The 19483-nt window shown below is 42.3% G+C and overlaps 1 protein-coding gene across 4 annotated transcripts in view; it reads left to right on the forward strand.

Moving 5' to 3' along the window:
* Positions 1–19483, forward strand: part of MYH10 (myosin heavy chain 10) — a 152723-nt gene that overhangs the window by 56311 nt on the left and 76929 nt on the right. For all 4 annotated transcript variants that reach the window (XM_065910010.1, XM_065910011.1, XM_065910008.1 and 1 more), the window contains exon 4: positions 8821–8848. In XM_065910010.1, coding sequence (XP_065766082.1) covers positions 8821–8848 — 28 coding nt within the window. The remainder of the gene's footprint in view (positions 1–8820; positions 8849–19483) is intronic.

Here is a 19483-nt window from a genome sequence, read left to right on the forward strand (position 1 = left end):
ATATATATATATTTATTTATTTGGCTGCACAAGGTCTTAGTTGGGACACATGGGATCTTTCAGTTGTGGCATGTGGGTCCACTTCCCCGACCAGGGAACCCAGGTGCCCTACATTGGGAACATGGAGTCTTAGCCACTGGACCACCAGGGGAGTTATACTTGGTTGGCAAAATTCTCACCCCAGATCAATCAAGGTGTTTGTCTTTTTTTAATGCTCTTACTTGGGTTGCTGATGCCTCTGGAGTTCTCTTCATACAATTGAATCAGTACTCCTGTAATTGTGTGAGATTCCACACAGAACACCCTTGTTAATCCTTCCTTGATTGTCTGGTAAGGTTATAATCTCACTCTCCCTAATGTCTGCCTCAGGCCTCTGCCCACTGGTCCCTGCTTTCCTCCCCCTTTCCTTCCCCTGTTCCATGGAGAAGTTAGAAGCCAGCGGAGTGGAAGTGCCCCAGTCTCCTGAGCCACAGTTACAAACCATCCTCTCTTGTACCCACTCCTGTCCGAGGCCAGTCTTCCACCTCCTTCACCGCTGATGCCTGTCACATCTCTCCCAGGATCTGTCTCAGGAAGCTCACAGTGTCCATTGTCTTCTGCCTCCCTTTGTACGGGCTCTTAATGTTAGCATTAAACGTCCTGAAGTTTTCTCCGTTACTTTAGAAAGTTCTCTCTTCCATCCTTTCCTTCCCTTCACAGCCAGATTTCCTGGAAGCATCTGCCAGTCGTTGGGTAGGAACTTGTGAAAACGCTTGCTCCTGTGCTCTCAAGAAACACAAAGCAGGGTCTCAGCTGAGAGTGAGGAGGGAGCAGAGATTGGAGATTTAACTGAGAAACAGTGTGATGTAATCCTCTAGGAGAGTCAGGCAGTACTTATATTTACATCATTCATGTTGGGTCACTGTTGGAAATACAAAGGAAATGTGACCCATAATTAGAGGGGGAGCTTTAATGTGCTCCTCTTAGAATTTAAGATAAGTAGGGGGGGAAAGAACATAAAGAATGTGATCAACACAATTTAGCAACCTTGAATTGAAAACTACCTACAGGACTACTGCGCATCAATCAGAAAGAAGGTTTACAACCTCAACTTGTAATTTTGATGTTAAATCACCATTTAAAATCTCAGATCAGGCCACATTCTCCAACCACAGTGCAGTAAGACAAGGTATTTACAGATTTCCACCTGTTTGGTGCAAGTGCTGCTTAATGACTTCTTACTGTTTCTGCTGCTAACCAGTCATCCATATGGCTTTTTGGTAAAAGAAGTCAAAACTGCTATTACAGATTCTTTAGACATTAATCACAACAAAATATCATGTGTAAAAAACTGATGGCTTATGGCAAAAACTGCTTTAAGAAATAATTCATAGTTATAAATATTAGTAAAAAATTTATACACAAACCTTTTACTCACAAGGCAGATAAAAGGCAACTTTATGATAATTTACTGAGCTTTTCATCTCATGAGGTTTTCAGTGTCTCATTTCACACACACACACAAAAAATCCTTTAAAAATACAGCCTGGATGTTAACTTAAGATATAACTGTGGTGATCATTTCACAGTGTATGCAAATATTGAATCATTGTTTTGTACACTTGAAACTAATATAATGTTATGTATCAGTTATACCTCGATTTAAACAAAATAGTACAGCATGAAATGAACCTAAATAAGAAGAAAAACATAAAATTAAGTAAAACTTGAACTGGTTCCACGGAAAGACCATAAAACAGACAAGTGTTTGGCAAGTGTGACTAAGAAGAGACAATCACCAGAAAGGATAAAGGTTTTATAACACTATAAACAGAGACAAAAACGCCTTGAAATAAGGTGGAAAACTCTGAACAGTGCCAGTGGGAGAAATGGTAAAGGTTGTGAGACATTTATCTTTATGTCCCAAAGACACGAGGCCCAAATAATTTCAGCAGTGAAGTCTCTCCAGTCTTGAGGACTAAATAATTCCTGTGTTATCTCAATGGTTTTAGACCACTAGACAATGCAGAATAGTCTGGATAACATCAAAATCAGAAACTGTCTAAGGACTTCGAATGCTTACTTTTTACTTTTTATTAAAAAATAATGCATAAAGATAGTTAAGCAATGAAACACACAGTACAGCAGGAATTGTTACTGTTGTTTAGTCACTAAGTTCTATCCGACTCTGCAGCCCCTGCCAGGCTTCTCTGTCCATGGGATTTCCCAGGTGAGAATGCTAGAGTGAGTTGCCGTTTCCTGCTCCAGGAGATCTTCCCGGACCAGGGATCCAACCTGCATTGGCAGGCGGATTCTTCACCACTGAGCCACCTGGGAAGCCCACAACAAGGCTTACGTTATTGATAAAGAAAACAAATACCTGTCTTCCCCCTGCCCATTCTGGATTTCCTCTTGAGAGGAAGTCATTGTTGTCTGTTTTGTCTTGTGTTTGTATGTATTTATGAGTAACAGGCTTGTGATAATCTTTTTTTTTTTCCTTTTGAACTTCTGTTGTTTTCTATAGACTTCCTACTATGAAAAAAGAGTTTTTAACTACATTCCCCCCATCTTCCTGGTTGCAACGTTAAGTCAACATTTTTTGGCATTTTAGTAGTATTCAGCATGTAAACTGTTTCTCCTGTGATCACATTTCTCTTCTTACACAATTTGCTGTTTTCCCTGGGGTTAGTAATTTTCCTGTTTTGTGGGGAACAAAGTCGTTTTGCAGTGACCAACATTGATTTGACAGAACTGCAGTCTTCTTTCAGTACAGAGACGTGTATCAAGTAAGTGACCAGGGTCTCCTCCCCCAGAGCCGTCCCTCCTGGGACCCTCTGTCCTCCGATCTGTGCCTGGTGCCCTTCAGACTTGCCTTCACCTGCACCCTGGAAATCTCTTGCTTTTTTCCTTGGTTGTCTTTCTGTCTTTCTTAATTTATGGGTCCCACGTGCTGTATTTTGGATGGAGAATAACATCCAGTAGCTTCCTGACAGGGCTTCCCAGGAGGCGCTAGTGGTAAAGAACCTGCCTACCAGTGCAGGAGACGTAAGAGACAAGGGGTTCAATCCCTGGGTCGGGAAGATCCCCTGAAGGAGGACATGGCAACCCACTCCAGTATTCTTGCCTGGAGAGTCCCATGGACAGAGGAGCTTGGCGGGCTGCAGTCCATAGGACAAAGAGTCGGACACAGCTTCCTGTGAAACACTGAAAATAACCAATTGTTCTCCCAGTAAGTACTTAATGGATGGCTCATTTCTATAGTGGAATCCTGAGCGGCCATCTTGAAACTGTGTCTGATACACCAAGTGATGTGCTAGTATAATAATAATAATCACATATACCAACCCCTCTCTCCAATAAGTATTTTAAGACTAGGATTGATATACATCAAAATGTGAACCTTTACATGTAGATTAGAGATAAAAGGCTACCCACTCCAGTATTCTGGCCTGGAGAATTCCATGGACTGTACAGTTCATGGGATTGCAAAAACTTGGGCATGACTGAGCGACTTTTACTTCACTTCACTTCACTTCACTTCTGGCGGTTCAGTGGTTGAAGACTTCACCTTCCAATATAAGGCGCGAGGGTTCAATCCCTGGTCGGGGAAGTGGGATCCCGCATGCCTCGAAGCCAAAAAAACCCTATTAGGAGAAAGAAAAGCAAGGAAAACAAGCCATCTTTTAAAAGGAATGTCAAGGAAGGGTTTGAAAGGTCAAAAAACAGGTAACACCAACTACAGCAGTAAATATACATTTAACCCCCTATAAATAGCAGAGCGTAATATAATCATATGCCCCTTACAAGAGAGATGTCTCCAAGTAGAAAAATAATAGCAGTGCAATGATGAGCATTTCCTCAGCCAAATGAGTACAAAAAGAAAGCACCAGTTAAATCACCCCAGGTCTAAAGTAGAAATCAAAGCAGAAACGGACAATGGGCATTATTTTTATGTCAGGCAAAAGAATGTTTTATAATGAATCATAGTTGCCTTGAATCTATGTATTGATTCTTATAATGTGGAAGTACAGACAGTGGGGAACAGTAGTACTCCTTACTCTGAGAAACTGTAAAATGTAGGAAAACCCTTCTAGTGACTTGCGTTAGAGATTTGTTATCTCATTGAGGATACCAAAAAATGAAGACATAATGTGATAAGGGCTATGAAGACAACTAAGAGGGTACGAGCATCAGAGGAGAAAGGGCTAGTGAGGGGGTGAAACTGATTTGACTGAGTGATAAGTTTAAAGATGTGCTTATCCTCTAGCCAAAAATAAATATTATTGTTGTTGTTCAGTTGCTAAGTCGTGTCTGCCTCTTTGCAACCCCATGGGCTGCAACATGCCAGACTTCCCTGGCTTTCACTATCTCCTGGAGTTTGCTCAAATTCATGTCCATTGAGTCAGTGATGCTGTCTAACCATCTTATCTTTTGTTGACCCCTTCTTTTTTTGTCTTCAATCTTTCCAAGCATCAGGGTCTTCTCCAATAAATGTTAGCAGTGAACAAAAATAGGTAGAACCCAAATATAAGGCAGTATTTCTTATATTGCTAAACATTTTTGAAGTCTTAAGTGTAGACACATGTAACATGTTGTTGGACGGGAAAACTAAATATATGCAGTTTTATTTAAGGTATCATTTACATGCAGTAAAATTCAGCCTTTTTAGTGTATAGTTCTTTGACTTTTGACAAATACATATAGTTATGTAACTACAATCAAGATACAGAACAGTTCTATCTTCCATCCAGATTTCTACATGCTCCTTATAGTCATTCCCTCTCCTCTAGTCCATGATAACCACCGATTTTTTTCCTTTGTCACTGTAGTTTCGCCTTTTCCAGAACGTCATGTAATCAGACACAGGTTAGCCTTTTGAGTCTGGCTTCTTTCACTGACATAGTGTATTTGAGTGTCATCTACCAGTAGTTCACGCCTTTCTGGTTTCTAATAGTATTCCATTGTATGCATGTTCTACAGTTTGTTCGTTCACTTATCATCTGAAGGGCATTTAGATAGTTTACGTTTCTTGGCAATTAAGACACTAGGATCATTTGTGTACTAGGTTTTTGTGAGTGTAAGTTTTAATTTCATGTGACTTAATAATTGGGAGTAGGATTGCTGGCTCACACAGTAGGTGTATTTTTAACTTCCTAAGAAACTACCAAGCTCTTTTCCAAATGGCTATGCCATTTTTCATCCTTACTATCAGTGGGTGAAAGTTCCAGTTCTGCTTTCTGTCAACGCTTGGTGGTGTTGGTTGTTTATTAAATTGCAGTCTGATGAGTGTGGTCTTACTGCATTTCCCGGGTGACTAAGGGTGTTAAGCATCTTTTGATGTGCTTATGCCACCTGCATGTCTTCTTTGGTGAAGTGTTCAAATCTTTTAACCATTAAAAAAATTGGATGGTTTGTTTTCTCATTATTCACTTTTGAGAACTCTTTCTCTTTTTCAGCTACAAGTCCTTTATTGGATAAGTGCTTGTGATTTTTTTCCCCGCTCAATCTGTGATCCATCTTGAGTTAATTTTCATGTATGGTGCAAGATATTGATTGAAGTTCATTGTTTTGCATGTGACTATCCAGTAGATCTTGCCATCATTTATTGAGAAGACATTTTTTTCTCCAATGAATTACTTTGTCAGGATTCTGTTTCTTTGATCTGTACATTTGTCCTTTTTCATACCATCTTGATTATAATAGTCATATAATAAATCTTAAAATTACTTTCCACCTTTGTTCCTTTGTCTTGCAATAAAATTTTAGAAATTAACTTGCCATTTTCTAAAAATGTCCCACTTTTCACGTTTTGATTGGATTGCACTGAATCTATAGAACAAATAGGGCAGAACTGACAAGAGTATTGAGTCTTCCAATCCATGAACATGGTTTGTCTCTCTGTTAATGTAGGTCTTCTTTTATTTCATTGGTGTTTTACAAGTCTTTAGCACATAGATCTTACACATACTCATTATAAGTGTAGCAAATACCTTAGGATAACTAAGCATTTCTTATTTTTAGTGTTAAATGGAACTTTACAATTTTAATTACTGGTTGTTCACTATTGAGATCTAGAAATATCATTTTAAAAGTACATGTATTGACATCTTTTGCAACCTTGCAGAAGTCACTTATTCTGGAAAGTTTTTGGTAGACTCTGGAATTATCTCTAGACAGTCATGTCCTCTGCAGAGAGACATTGCTGTTTCCTCCTTTTCAAGTGTATGCTTAATTATTTTTATTTGTGATGTTGAATGGGTGTGAGAACAGACATTCTTGTCTTATTCCTGGTCTCTGGGGGACAGCATTCAGTTTTCACCATTAAGCATGATGTTAACTACAGGTGTCTTGTAGATGCCCTTTATCAAGTTGTTGAAGTTCCCTTGTATTCCTAGTTTGCTGTGTTTTTTGTTTTCACTCATGAATGAATGTTGTTTTATTGAATGTCTTTTCTACGTCTGTTCAGGTTATTGATTCTTCTCGAATGAACTTTAGTAGTCTGTCTTTTAAAGAAATCATTCTGTTCATTTCAGTTGTTGGATTTTTTAGCAGAAAGTGGCTTCTAATATTTCCTTATTATCCTTTTAGTATCTCTGGGATCTATAGTGGTTTTCCTTTTCTTGTTCCAGATGTTGGCAATTTGTGTCTTATCTCTGATCACTTTGTCTAGAAATTTATCTCAAAGAACTAGCATTTGGCCACCGTTTTCTTTTCCTGTTTTCCCATTTCCCTGATTTTTGTTCCTTATAATTTTTTTTCTTCTATTCATTGTGGGTATAATTTGTTCTTTTCTAGTTGTTTTTTTTTTTTTTTTTTTCTTTTCTAGTTTTTTAAGGTAGGAGCTGAGGTCACTGATCTAAAATCATTTTCACTGTTGAAAATACAGTTTAATTCATTATGGTTTTGGGGAGGTACTGTGGACAATAACTGAGCTATCAAATGAATCTCTCCTCTTTAGAAGGCTAGTTGCATTTCTGAACATAAAATATTTTCCTTAAATGTCACTATAATATATGCTGAGTCTAGTTACATGATAGCTTCTTAGAGTATAAAGTTCACTGTAAACATTTGGGATGCCTAAGCTGATCCTCAAAAGGTGAAGAGAATTCAGTGAAGCAGAAAGAAGGAATGATTCAGTTATAGACTATTCTATGGAGGGAATCTTGGAGGTTGCCAAGCCCTCACCTGATTGTACTGATAGTGAAACTGAGGCCCGAAGCTGATGCAAGACATGACAAGAACAGATGCGCCCACCTGCAAAGAGAGTTCCTTTGTTTTATTGGGGTGGGGTGGGGTGAGAAGCATGGGGAGAAGAAATACGGAGCAGATTTGAAGGGTAGATTGTGGTTGTGAAGAGCTCAGATTTCACACAATGAAAATAGCATGTCCAGATGCAGGAAGAAAGCTGCTCTGAATAAGTTAGGAGGCCATTTGATTGTGGTTACTTTTTGGCGTGTGTTTTGATTTCTCTAATGTGTAAACTAGTTCAGCCAAGCGCTGAAAACTTGGATAAGCGGAGTTCTATAAACATTCTCAGACCAGGAGAATTTGGGGTGTGAGGGTTCATGTTTAGAGTGAATAATATGTAAAAACTTGGTAAAATCCTAGTTTTATAGGTGAAGAGCCCGAAACCAGCAAGGAATCAACGTCTCATTTATAGATACGTGGGCAGTTTGCGGCAGGGTTGGAACTAGGACAGAAGATTCTAGTTCCCAGTGTCTTGCCAGTGCCCTGCCTGGCTCCTCACAGTGGATTCTCTAAGTTGACCTAAGGCTGGCTCTTAAGTCTGGGAGTAAAGACGCAAGACGGGCTCTTACCTTAGGCAGCGCATACTAATCGGGCAGGCAGTTGGCAGTATTGTTTGTCTAACCCCAAAATATGGTCAAAAGAAGGAACCAGTGAGGAGCCTGAGGAAGAGGGTCTGGAGGGGACCACAGAGGAGATATGACTGAGCTGAGCAGGAAGGGCAGGTGGAGGTCACCCAAGTCTTATGGATCCAGGAAGGGCGTGCCCAAGAAAGGCTATTGGTTTGTATTTAACTTTTTTATTTGTGGACCCCATGGACTATACGGTCCATGGAATTCTCCAGACCCAGAGTACTGGAGTGGGTAGCCATCCCCTTCTCTAGGGGATCCTCCCAACCCAGGAATTGAACTGGGGTCTCTTGCTTTTGCAGGTGGATTCTTTACCAACTGAACTACCAGGGAAACCCTAAATATGAATACTTAAATTATTTATCACTTTAAAGTCATGATAGTTTTTTTCATTTTATATTCTTTCCTTGTTTTTGCTCTGTTTAATGTTCTGACTTGGGACAGTGGTTAAGCTCTTACAGACGTTTGTCCTCCCTTAATCTTATCACCTCAGTGTTTGATACTGTTTTTTTTCTTCTTTAAGGTACACATTAATAACGATTTCTCTCTGGTTGTGGGTTTTCTTGAAAGGTAGTGGTTTCCAAGCCTGGCCCTGCATCAGAATCACTTGGGGAACCTAAGTAAAAAGCAGTTTTCAGTCCCTCCCCCAAAGGTGGAGCTTTGCGAAGTTTGTTTCTATAAAACTTCCTGGTTGACTGATGAGCAGCAGGCTTCAAGAATCCAGGTTCATTAGGCATATAAAATTGTCTGAGCCTAGATTGTTACCTACCCCAGATAATCTGATGAGAATGATGAACTTGACTGAATTGAGGATTGTATAATACATGACAGGATTGGAAAGCGTTAACTTGGCCTAAGAGGGGCAGAGTTCCTAGTATTTTAGAGGCTCTCAGGCTATTTATTATTTATCAAATATTTTTAAAAACAGGCAAATATTCAATGTCTTTCTGTTTATTTTGTTTTCTAGATCGTGAGGACCAGTCAATTCTTTGCACGTAAGTAAATGTTAAACGTTCAGACTTCTTTTCTATTCTGTTGGAAAGTAAAAGCAATTTTGGTATTTGAGAGAGGAAGGGGAACAGGAGAGCAATCATTTAAAGAGATTGATGTAAACCTTGTTGTTAATTGCTCTAAGTCTAAGATATGAAGCTGAGACTCCAATACTTTGGCCACCTGGTGCAGACAGCTGACTCATTTGAAAAGACCCCGATGCTGGGAAAGATTGAGGGCAGGAGGAGAAGGGGACGACAGAGGATGAGATGGTTGGATGGCATCACCAACACAATGGACATGGGTTTGGGTGGACTTCGGGAGTTGGTGATGGACAGGGAGGCTTGGAGTGCTACGGTTCATGGGGTCGCAGAGAGTCGGACACAACTGAGCAACTGAACTGAACTGAACTGATGCAAGCTCTGCTTAGCTTTGGTGTTACTGTTTGGTTGTCAAACTGGGCTTTTCACACATTTCATAACGTTAATCTGTGAAACTTACATCTTTAGTTGGTTGGTTCAAGTGTTGACCTCCTGGACTTTTCAGGAATTTACTTGTATCACCCAGGAAGCATTATTGATTATCACATGCCGGTGTGTGAAGTACTGGAAAGTCAGGATCGAATACAACATCCACAGCAGGAAGTGGCCATTTTCGCTGGTTAGGACAGTCATGTTAGCTGCAGTGGGGAAGATGGAGGACCGGAAGTGTTATCGCGAGAAGACCGAGTAGAAGGCTGTTGAGTTACCCACGCGAGAGATGGAAGTGCCTTCAGGTGGGGAGGTGCTGCTGGACCCGGATGGAAGTGGGCATGTCTAAGTGGGGCTTAGGTTGTGAGACAGGCCTGAGAGAGAGGAGCTCGGAGAGGGTGGAGTTGTGTGGATTTCAGAGACGCGGGAAGGTAGAGGAACAGGTTCTGGGCGAAGGGGAAGGAGTTTGGTGGAGGACATTGACTGAGGTGCTGCTGGGGGAGCCATCTCTAGGCCAATGGACGTGGAGTCGGGGCTGTGCCTGGAATGCAGAGCTGGCGGCCTAGGTGACGGAAGCCGTGTGGTAAGTGAGGTCCCCTCAGAGTGTGGGATCCCTAGACGGGGTTCAAGGGTGGGGATGTGGGCGAGACTCCACAGAGACGCCCAAGCCATAGGCCGCAGACACCACGGAGACTGAAATACACAGGAACGTGTGTCTGGGGTTTAGCGCTGGCGCGGGAGGCTGGTTTGTTCCCCTCAGTGCACTGGGGTGGGGAGGAAGTCAGGCCAGACGGCAGTCAAGGAATGACATGGCTATATGTATGTGAGAGAGAAAAGATTTTAAAAAGCAGCATAAAGCTAAGTCTGGGCCTACTACTTCCAAATAGCTCTTGAGTGAAAATTGTAGCATTTGAAAAGCAGTAAGGAATCAATTATTGTTGTTACTGGTGGTGTCTTTAAGGTAGGAGAGGTTAAACTGATGGGGTGGGGTAGGACGAGAAGGGTGGGAGTCAGGGCCCCAAGAGGGCAAGGGTCAGGGAGGAGACAGGGCCTGGTGTGGGCAGGTGGGGGGGACCTGAAATGGAAAAAGTTCTCATCTCTTGGCTTTTCTTTCCCATAGAAACTTTGGTGTTTGATAACAAGGAGTAGAAGAGAAGTAGAAAATAGCTGACGCTCCTCTCTCGTGTAAATTTTCTTCCAGCAGTGTTTAGCCTCTGAGTTATACAAATTAGCTTTTCTTAAACAACAAACTACCAGACACTTAGTGACTGAAAGCAGTTTTCCCAGCCCTTGGATTGGACTCAGCTGGGCCTGTCTGCCGAGCCGAGCCAGGTCCAGCCGTCTCACCTGGGGCTCACCCCGCAGCTGGGGGCAGCTGAGGGCCAGGGGGCTGGTTGACTGTTGACTGGGGTGCCTTGGTGGGCCCTCTCATTCTCCAGTGTGCTAACCCTGGCTTTAACATGGTGACAGACTGCCCAGAGCCGTACAGACGCGAGCCCCAATGTGTAAGGGTGTGGCCAGACACGTGGCCAAGGCCAAGGTCAGTGGGGGAGGGGAGAGAGTGTGAGACACTTGGGGGCTTTGCTGTGGACACTCCCCTATGAGGGTGTCGAAATGGGGAATCAGATTTAATCCACCAAAAGTTTTTATAAGTGGTTTCAGGTGGGGGTCACTGAGATGAGAGAACTGAGGACGTCAGCGAGAGAGACTGTCATGATGGACCGTGGGATATGGCACACGACGGGGGGGCGGCGGGGGGACTGATAGGAGGGAGATGGGTCAGGAACCTGGAGAGCAGGGCCTCCTGGGGACGCAGGAGCAGGAAGAGCAGGCATCGTGGCCGCAGGTGCTGGGAGGGAGCGCCTCAAGTGTGGCCGCAGGAGTGGGCAGCTGGGAGAGAGGGGGGCAGGAGGGCATGGGGTGGAGGGTGTCAGGCAGTCAAAGGGTTAGGTGTGTTGCTCACATAAGGAGAGGAGGGGCTTTGACACACACACACACACACACACACGTGATGGTTTGAGGGCAGTGGCCTCTGGTAAGAGGAGGGGCTTTGACACACACACATACACGAGTGATGGTTTGAGGGCAGTGGCCTCTGGTAAGCCCTTCATAAAGCTAAATTATTTCACTTAGAGGAATGTCCTTTATTCCAAGATAAGACCCTTCCTGTTTTCTTTGGAAATAAAAGTGCTTTCTCTTTTGAAACTTGGGGGGGGGGGGGGGGGCGTGGTTTGTTTTTTAAGATCTTACTAAGCAAAATAAATCCAGTGTCAGAAGCACTGCTCCTGCTGTGTGTGACCTCAGAGAGGTGAGAGGTAGGGGCTTTTAGAGTAAGAGTCTGGAAACAGCATTAGGGGGAGTGAGAAGGATGCCCCTGATGTCTGTATGTGTGTGTGTGTGATGACGTACACGTGTCTGTATGCGCACACAGGTGTGTGAAGTAAAGTACAGCCAGCGGAGGGGAGTGTTCAGTGAGGAGGCTGAGAATGTGGGTGACTTGGCACACTGTGGAATAGGGACTTCACAGAGTATGGAGAAAAAAGGTGGGGTTAGAGCAGGAAATAATTGGGTTTGGAGTCAGGAGAAAGAAAATGAGAACAGAGGGTAAGAATGAAAAGTGACCAGAGGAGCTACATTTTAAGCAGTGACCAAGGCTGGCGGGGTGTGATCTGAAGGCTCCCTGCTGAGTTCATCTCTGGGCCCTGGTGGATCCGGCAGGGGGCGGGGGTGGGGGGTTGGGCCCATGGGAGGTGGTCTCCCAGTATCTTTCTTTCCATCATCAGCGCTTTGTGTTTCCAGACTCAGGCTTAAAACCTTGCCATCTGGTTTGACACCCTGCTCTCTTTCGTTCCCCTGTTTCCAGTTGTCGCCTCATTCCATATTTCTCCTGTCTTGCCCTATCACCACCCAGCACCTACTGTCCGCCCATCTTCTGGGATCCTGGCTGACGCCCTTGCCTTTCTCCTCTCTCTCCCTCCAGGGAGGACATATGCCCCATGATACAGCTGGTTCCAGCCCACACTGATTTCCCCTCGTCAGGCCCTGTTCCTTACATACTGTAATTCATTACCTATTTGGGTCTTTGTGTCTGTCTATGACTAGACAGAAAGGTAGGAACTGTGACTTTCTTTGACTGCTTTTTAATTATCCTCTGAGAACCTGGAACACTGCTTTTGGACATCCTTAGTAAATGGATAAAAATACAAACAAAACAATGAATCTCTTAATTAAGTAGGAACCAAGGAAACAGGCTTAAGATTAGGAAGTTTTAGAAACAATTGAATACTGTATGTGTTTTCAAAGGGTAAAACCTTTCTAATACCATTTTATAGAGGTGTTTTATCTTGAAATTTCAAATGTATGCAAAAATAGAATAGTTGGAGACCCCCAGATACCCATCCCCTAGCTTCAGTGAGTTAAATTTTACCAAATTTTATGTTTTTTCTTTTTTTTTAACCTTTGCATTTCTCCCAAGTTTTTATGTAAAACAAATACAAACCTACTTTTATTGAGAAGTTGAAAGAATGATACGTTTAGTGCTCGTGTACCCTTGTCCCTGTTCACACACAGGACTATTTGCAGATACTCTTGACACTTGACCCCTGGATACACCACAGGTGATTCCTAAGAGCAAGGGTGTCCCCACATAACACACATTGTCACACTTGAAAAGTGACAATGAAACAGTAATGTTGTCTCATATGAAATCCATATGTGAATTTCTGTAGTAGTCTTCAACATGTTTCTTATGACTTCCAAAAATCCACAATCCTCTCAGGGCTCATTCCTTACAGTCCTTATGTCTCTTCATTTTAATTCTATATTCTAGAATAGTCTGCTCACTTTTTTATTTTATTCCACTGGGCATATTCTTCAGAAAAGTTACTCAAAAAGTGAGCTGCAAACATCTTTTTAAAACTACCTGTTTTGAAGCAGTTTTGACCTTAATTTCCCAAGGCACACCCATCATGTGGGCTGGCTCTGCAGACACCAACCACAAGCTCAGGGGTTCCCAGGCCACCCGTACTTCTGACCAAGTAGCTACACATTTGAGGGTGGCCACTACCCACTTAGATTCAATACTTTGCTAGAGTGACAAATCAGAGCCAGAGAGGGTGAGAGCTGGAGTTTGCCAAAGGCATGGCTTCCATTTGCTCTAGTCATTTCCCCTCCCAGTGCATTAGTGTATATTACCAACCAGGAAGCTCACCTTAGCTTCAAAGTGTTTTTATTAGGCTTCACTATGTAGGCATGGTTGATTGAATCCGTGTCCATCCCCTCTCCCCTCCTAGGAGGGTCACTTGGATCAAAGGCACAAACCTCTAATCGCCCGTTTGGTTTTTCAACTTGTCCAGTCCCCATACTGTAGCTAGCCAAGTGCCCGCCATGACTAACAAAAGACATTCCAGGTACCTTGAGGCTCCGGACCTCCCAGGAATCAGGAACAAAGAGCAGCCAGGTTCTTCACTATAGAGCATCAATTAGTAGAGGAAAATTGCTCTGAGAATCTAACCACTGAAACTCCATGAAATGAGCATGGTAAGGTATGGTAAATCCACCCCCTTTCTTCCTCACACACGTTCCCTGGGCCTCTAGACGGCTCACAGAATCCCGGTGAGAATGGCGGTGCTTCCAGCATGTGAGCCGGGCCCTTCCTTCCCACCCCGGGGCCCAGGATGGCTTCTGCTCACAAGTGAGAGAGGAATAGAACTTGTGTCACCTGCCTGCAGTGTCACAGTCACGGTGACCCTGCATGCGTAGACAGGGGGTGAGGGACAGGACACATTTCCTCTCCTTTTTGGGTGGTTTGTGAGCTTGAATGATCATTTTGGATGAGGACTCTTTGGAATGTTTGGAAGCAGGAAACACTTAGGGAGGGAGTGACTACTATTTGACAGAACATAAGGTTAGCACTGATTTACTCTTGTCACCAAAAGTGACCATTGTAAGCACTAGCACTTATAATTAGATGGTTATTGTCATTTGAGACTGATGTATGCATCAGTGATGAGGTGTGGGTTTATGAGCTACAGCAGCTGGGGTATCCGTGCGCACAAAGTAGCAGTCATCAGATACCGGATTTGCTTTTTTTTTTTTTTTTTTTTTTTTTTTTTGAGTTTTCTGAACATTTTATTATGAATATTTTCAAACATAAAGCTGAAAGAATTTTTGCAGCCAAGATCTATATATCTACCATTTAGATTCTGCCATTAATATTTTACTATATTTGCTTATATATTCTGTTCATTCCTCTATCAATCCATTTTATTGTTTGTGTTGGGAGGAAAACTTTTCCAACTGGGATCCTGAGGTTGGGGATCTACAGATTGACAGTAGACTAGCAGGAGAAAAGGCAGGGTTTATGTATGCACACATGTGGGAGTATTCAGTGATGAGTAACTTGCTGAAAACCAGAAATAAAAGGCTTCTGTACTAAATTTGAGAAATGGAGGGTGGTGTAGGTGGATTGAGGCTTCTAGGGGAAAGTATGGAGGGTTCTCTGGGACTTTGTGATGCCAGTGGACAGCTGAATTTGTACTTGCTGGGGCTCAGGGTCAGACTTCCCCCAGTCCGGAAACTCCTTGGGGTGGGGTTCCATGGGAGCTGCATTTTCAGGAGGCTACGCTTAAGGTTGGACTTCCCTGGTGGCTCAGATGGTAGAGAATCCGCCTGCAATGCAGGAGACGTGGGTTCCATCCCTGAGTTGGTTAGATCTCCTGGAAAAGGGAATGGCTCCCCACTCCAGTATTCTTGCCCGGAGAATTTCATGAATAAAGGAGCCTGGTGGTTTCCATTCCCTGGGGTCGCAAAGAATCTGACACGACTAAGCTACTAACATTTTCACTGCTTAAGGTTGGATGGTATTTCTTTCGGTGACTGCTGATTGTTCAGATGTTTTCATTTTAAACTGAAAAGCCACTCTTTGGGCTATTAATCCCTTCATCTGATGCATTTGTAGATCAGTGTGCTTCCCCCTAAATACTTCAGCATACATAACATTAAGTTCAAGACTTACATCTTTATCTTTTTGAGACAAAATTCACATACACTTGCGTCCCCTACATACAAACCTTCAAGTTGTAAACTTTCAAAGATATGAACCTGTGTTCCACCAACATCAGACGGGAGTGACATGGCAGCTTGCCCTCCGTCTCCTGTTGCTGACGATCCTTCACCTCTTCCATCTCCCACGTCCTTGTCCTCCTCCAGTTGGTAACACTTCTTGCTTCTTCACTCGATGACAACTCTGTGCCAGCTGTTGTACTGTACCACTGTATTTTCAAGGTACTATACTGTAAGAGTAAAAATGTTTTATTTTTTTATTTTTATGTATTTGTGTGGAAAATTTTATGAACCTATTACAGTACAGTACTATATAGCAGATTGTGTTAGGTACTTAGGCTAACTTTGTTGGACTTAGGGAAAAGTTGGACTTCTGAATGTGCTCTCGAAACAGAACTCCTTCATGTGTAGGGAACTTATGGTATAACAGTACTCTTATGGTATAACATACTCTTTGCATATAAGAGTATGCAAAACTCTTAAGTATTTATGTCCTTTAAGTATATATGGGCTAAGTTATTTGTATAACGTAAACCTCTGTTAAGATAGAGAACATTATCATTATCATCTTGTAAAGTTCCCTCCTGTACCCAGCAAATTTCTACCCTCACTTCATTTGATTGTGTGCGTGTGTGCTCAGTCATGTCCAACTCTGCCTAAATATAAATACAAAACTATAAAACTCTAGAAGGTAGCATAAGAGAAAACCTACATGACCTTGGGCATGGCAATACCTTTTTAGGTACAAAACCAGAGACATCCATCAAAGAAATAACTGATAAATTAGACTTCATTAAAAATTCCACTCTGCAATAGACAGTGTTAAAAGATTGAGGAGATAAACCACAGACTGAGAAGAAATATTTGTGGAAGACAGAACTGCTAAAGGACTGTTATCCAAAATGTAAAAGAACTCTTAGAAGACTCATCTGGGACAGATGTGCCATTTCACCTTAAAAAAAAAAAACAACTTTTTTCTAAGAATATTTCTTTGATTCTGCTGTGTTTTTCATATTCAAATCAGAGGTTATCATCTTTCTACTTCTGTCAATTTATTCATCATCTCTGTTGACCATCATAGTTGTTAACATTGCTGCCATTTGTTGAGCAACTTCTGGTTAGGTCCCATGCTAGGCTCCTTACAGGTGTGATCTCAATTTTGCAGAGCAACCAGGTCTCATTTTAAAGAAGTCTAAACTGAGGTTTAGAGGCCAGTCACTTTGCCCAAAGCCGCATAACTAAGAAGTGGTAGGCTGGATTTGAATCTAAGTAGGTCATCAAGATACCATGGCCCACTTCTTAACCACTTTACCAGCATGATAGATTCATGAAGTAGTTTAGAGTTTGGTAATTCAAATTCCCTTCTACATGGTGGATGAACAGCTGAGTGGACAATAATGGGTAATGTTTATTGAATACTAGTTGTATGCTTTGTGTGTGCTAAGTCGATTCAGTCATGTCTGACTCTCTGCGGCCCCAAGGACTGTAACCCACCAGCCTCCTCTGTCCGTGGGATTCTCCAGGCAAGAATCCTGGAGTCGGTTGCCATGCCCTCCTGCAGGGGATCTTCCCGACTCAGGAGTCCAACCTGTGACTCCTGTGTTACAAGTGGATTCTTTACCACTGAGCCACTGGGAAAGCCCAATTACGTGCTTTAGATGGACTGTATTTCTTTTCCTTTACAACACAGCCTTATGTGTAATAGTAGCAGAGGTATCCTAGACCTGAAATACAGAAAATTTAGCAGAGTTCATAGGCAGTTGTTGACAGACGGCTCAGTACAGCTGAGTAAGCGTGACAGTCGGGGGAAAAAATGCTTTCAGGATACACTGAAGTATGTCCAGTTGAGAGGGATTAGTCAAGAAACCGCAGAGGCAAACCAAACTGATGAGTACCAATCATAACTGCTTCAAGACAAGTCATCGTCAGTCTACATGAGGCACATTTCTTAGCATCTTGAAAAATTATCTGTTTGAAGCCAACAGCCAACATCATGATTAGCTTGATAGTAATTTAAATAAAGTTATTTATTTAGGTATTTTAAATAAAGTTAAGAACACAACAGAGAAAACCACTGGCATAGCTCTTATGAAATTGCACTTGAATAAAATCCAGATTCATTCCCATGGCTCCAGGGTATGTCCCATCCACGCCTTTCCACCTCGGCGGCAGTCTCTCCTGATGTGTCTGCCTGGCTGGTTATTTATATCAAATCCTGCACTTTGGCTGCTGGTTGCTGGAATATACCGAACTTTTTTTCTGCTTTAGGGCCTTAGCGTTTGTCTTGCCATCTGCCTCCATGTTATGTCTCAGGCCCTCTCGTACCTGGTCCTGCTCAGCTTTCAGGAGTCGAGCACCCCGCCTACCGCCCCCCCCCCCCCCCAATTAAATCTCCAGGGAGTTGTCCTTTGCTCTTCGGCCTTTTCCCCCTCAGTCACCTTGTTTCCTTCATCACCCTCCTCACGTCCTACAGACACCCAATTTGTTTTTCTTGTTTGTTTTAAATCTCTTATAATCTTGAGCTCCAGGAAGACTGTATCCACAGCTCAATCTCTAGCACTTAAGGGATGCCTGAGTTGATTTGGAAATGTGTTGAATAAAGGAATGAACAATACTCATTAGCAGGTACCAATGATGACCAAGTAGAAAGTATAATGGTGATAAAAGGACATTAGTGACAGGACCAAAAATATCAAATAGAGCCTAGAATAAACTTATATAAGACTTACATTCTTTTATTCAGCAGAATTTATTGAGTACTTGCTATGCTAGGCACTATGACTTAATAGGTGAATAAGATAAACATGGGTCCTTGCTTGTTTTGAACTTAGAAAAATACAGAATTTAACTGAGAGATGAAGCCATCATTTCTCCTAAAAATAGCATGTATATTATTTAGCTCAAAATTCTGTCTGCCTGTTTTTATAGAGGTGGCAGGTGGGAGGAGACAGGGGAGGGATATAGCAGGAAAAAATTACTTGAAATTTATCTGAAAAAAATAAACCTCAGAGACTACTTGTCTCTGAGGTTTTAAAAAACAATGATGGATAATGTGGTTAGTCATACTTCAGAAATATTGCATAGGGTTTTGACTTTGGAATAAAGTCATAAGTGTAAGGTAAAGATAACATTTCAAGTCACTTGACCAAGATAATCAGTGTCTTGGTCAACCATTGATAATGGGATGTGAGCTGAATCATGTGAGTGGAAAATGAGATTAAATATTTACCGCAGGGTTTCCCTGGTGGCTCTGTGGTAAAGAACCCACCTCCCAATACTGGAGACACAGGTTCGATCCCTAATCAAGGAAGATCCCTTATGCGGTGGAGCACCTGAGCCCATGCACCTTAACTGTTGAGCCTGTGCTTGGAGCCAGGGAGCTGCAACTACTGAGCGCACATGCCACGGCACCTGAGATCGACATAGCCGAGAGCTCGTGCTCTGCAACAGGAGCAGCCCCCACTTGCTGCAACTGGAGGAAACTCTGGGTAGCAACAAAGACCCAGCACAGCCAAAACTAATAAAGTTAAAAAAAAAAAAATTGACCTCAGACTGTACATTTTTTTCGATTGATTAAAATAAGTTGTAAAAAGTGAAGACATCAAAATCCTAGAAGGAAAACATAGATGGATTTAACAGTGTAGAAAAGCTCTGTGTATGAGTTAAATGTACAAAATGCTCTGTGGGTCCAGGGGAGTGAACCATCATCAGCTCTGAGGGATGAACCTAAAAGGTGTTCAGGCCTTGAAGATGTTATCCGTGATCAGTGGGCATCCCAGGGTTCATTCAACTCCTGCAGATTCAGTTACCTTAGTCTAATTGTTCTATGAGTTTTGTTCCTAGTGCTGGATATGTTTCTGGTGCTGAGGAATTTCTTTGTAAACATTCTAATAAACTTAACTTTTCTGGCAGAGTCACTTATTCCTAGTACAAGTGGAGAAGTGTTGTGAACATTTTCCTCTGTCCTCTTAACTGGCATCTACCAAACTAACATATTTAATTTATACCATTTAAAAATCACTTTCCAGCTACGGGTGATAGTGTTGTGTTTGTTTTTTTTTTTCCCCTGCTTACTCTCTTTTTATTTCCTACTAATTCTAGTTTCAA

This window comes from Muntiacus reevesi, chromosome 18, assembly GCF_963930625.1.
Source record: "Muntiacus reevesi chromosome 18, mMunRee1.1, whole genome shotgun sequence".
In the NCBI taxonomy this organism is placed as follows: Eukaryota; Metazoa; Chordata; class Mammalia; order Artiodactyla; family Cervidae; genus Muntiacus; species Muntiacus reevesi.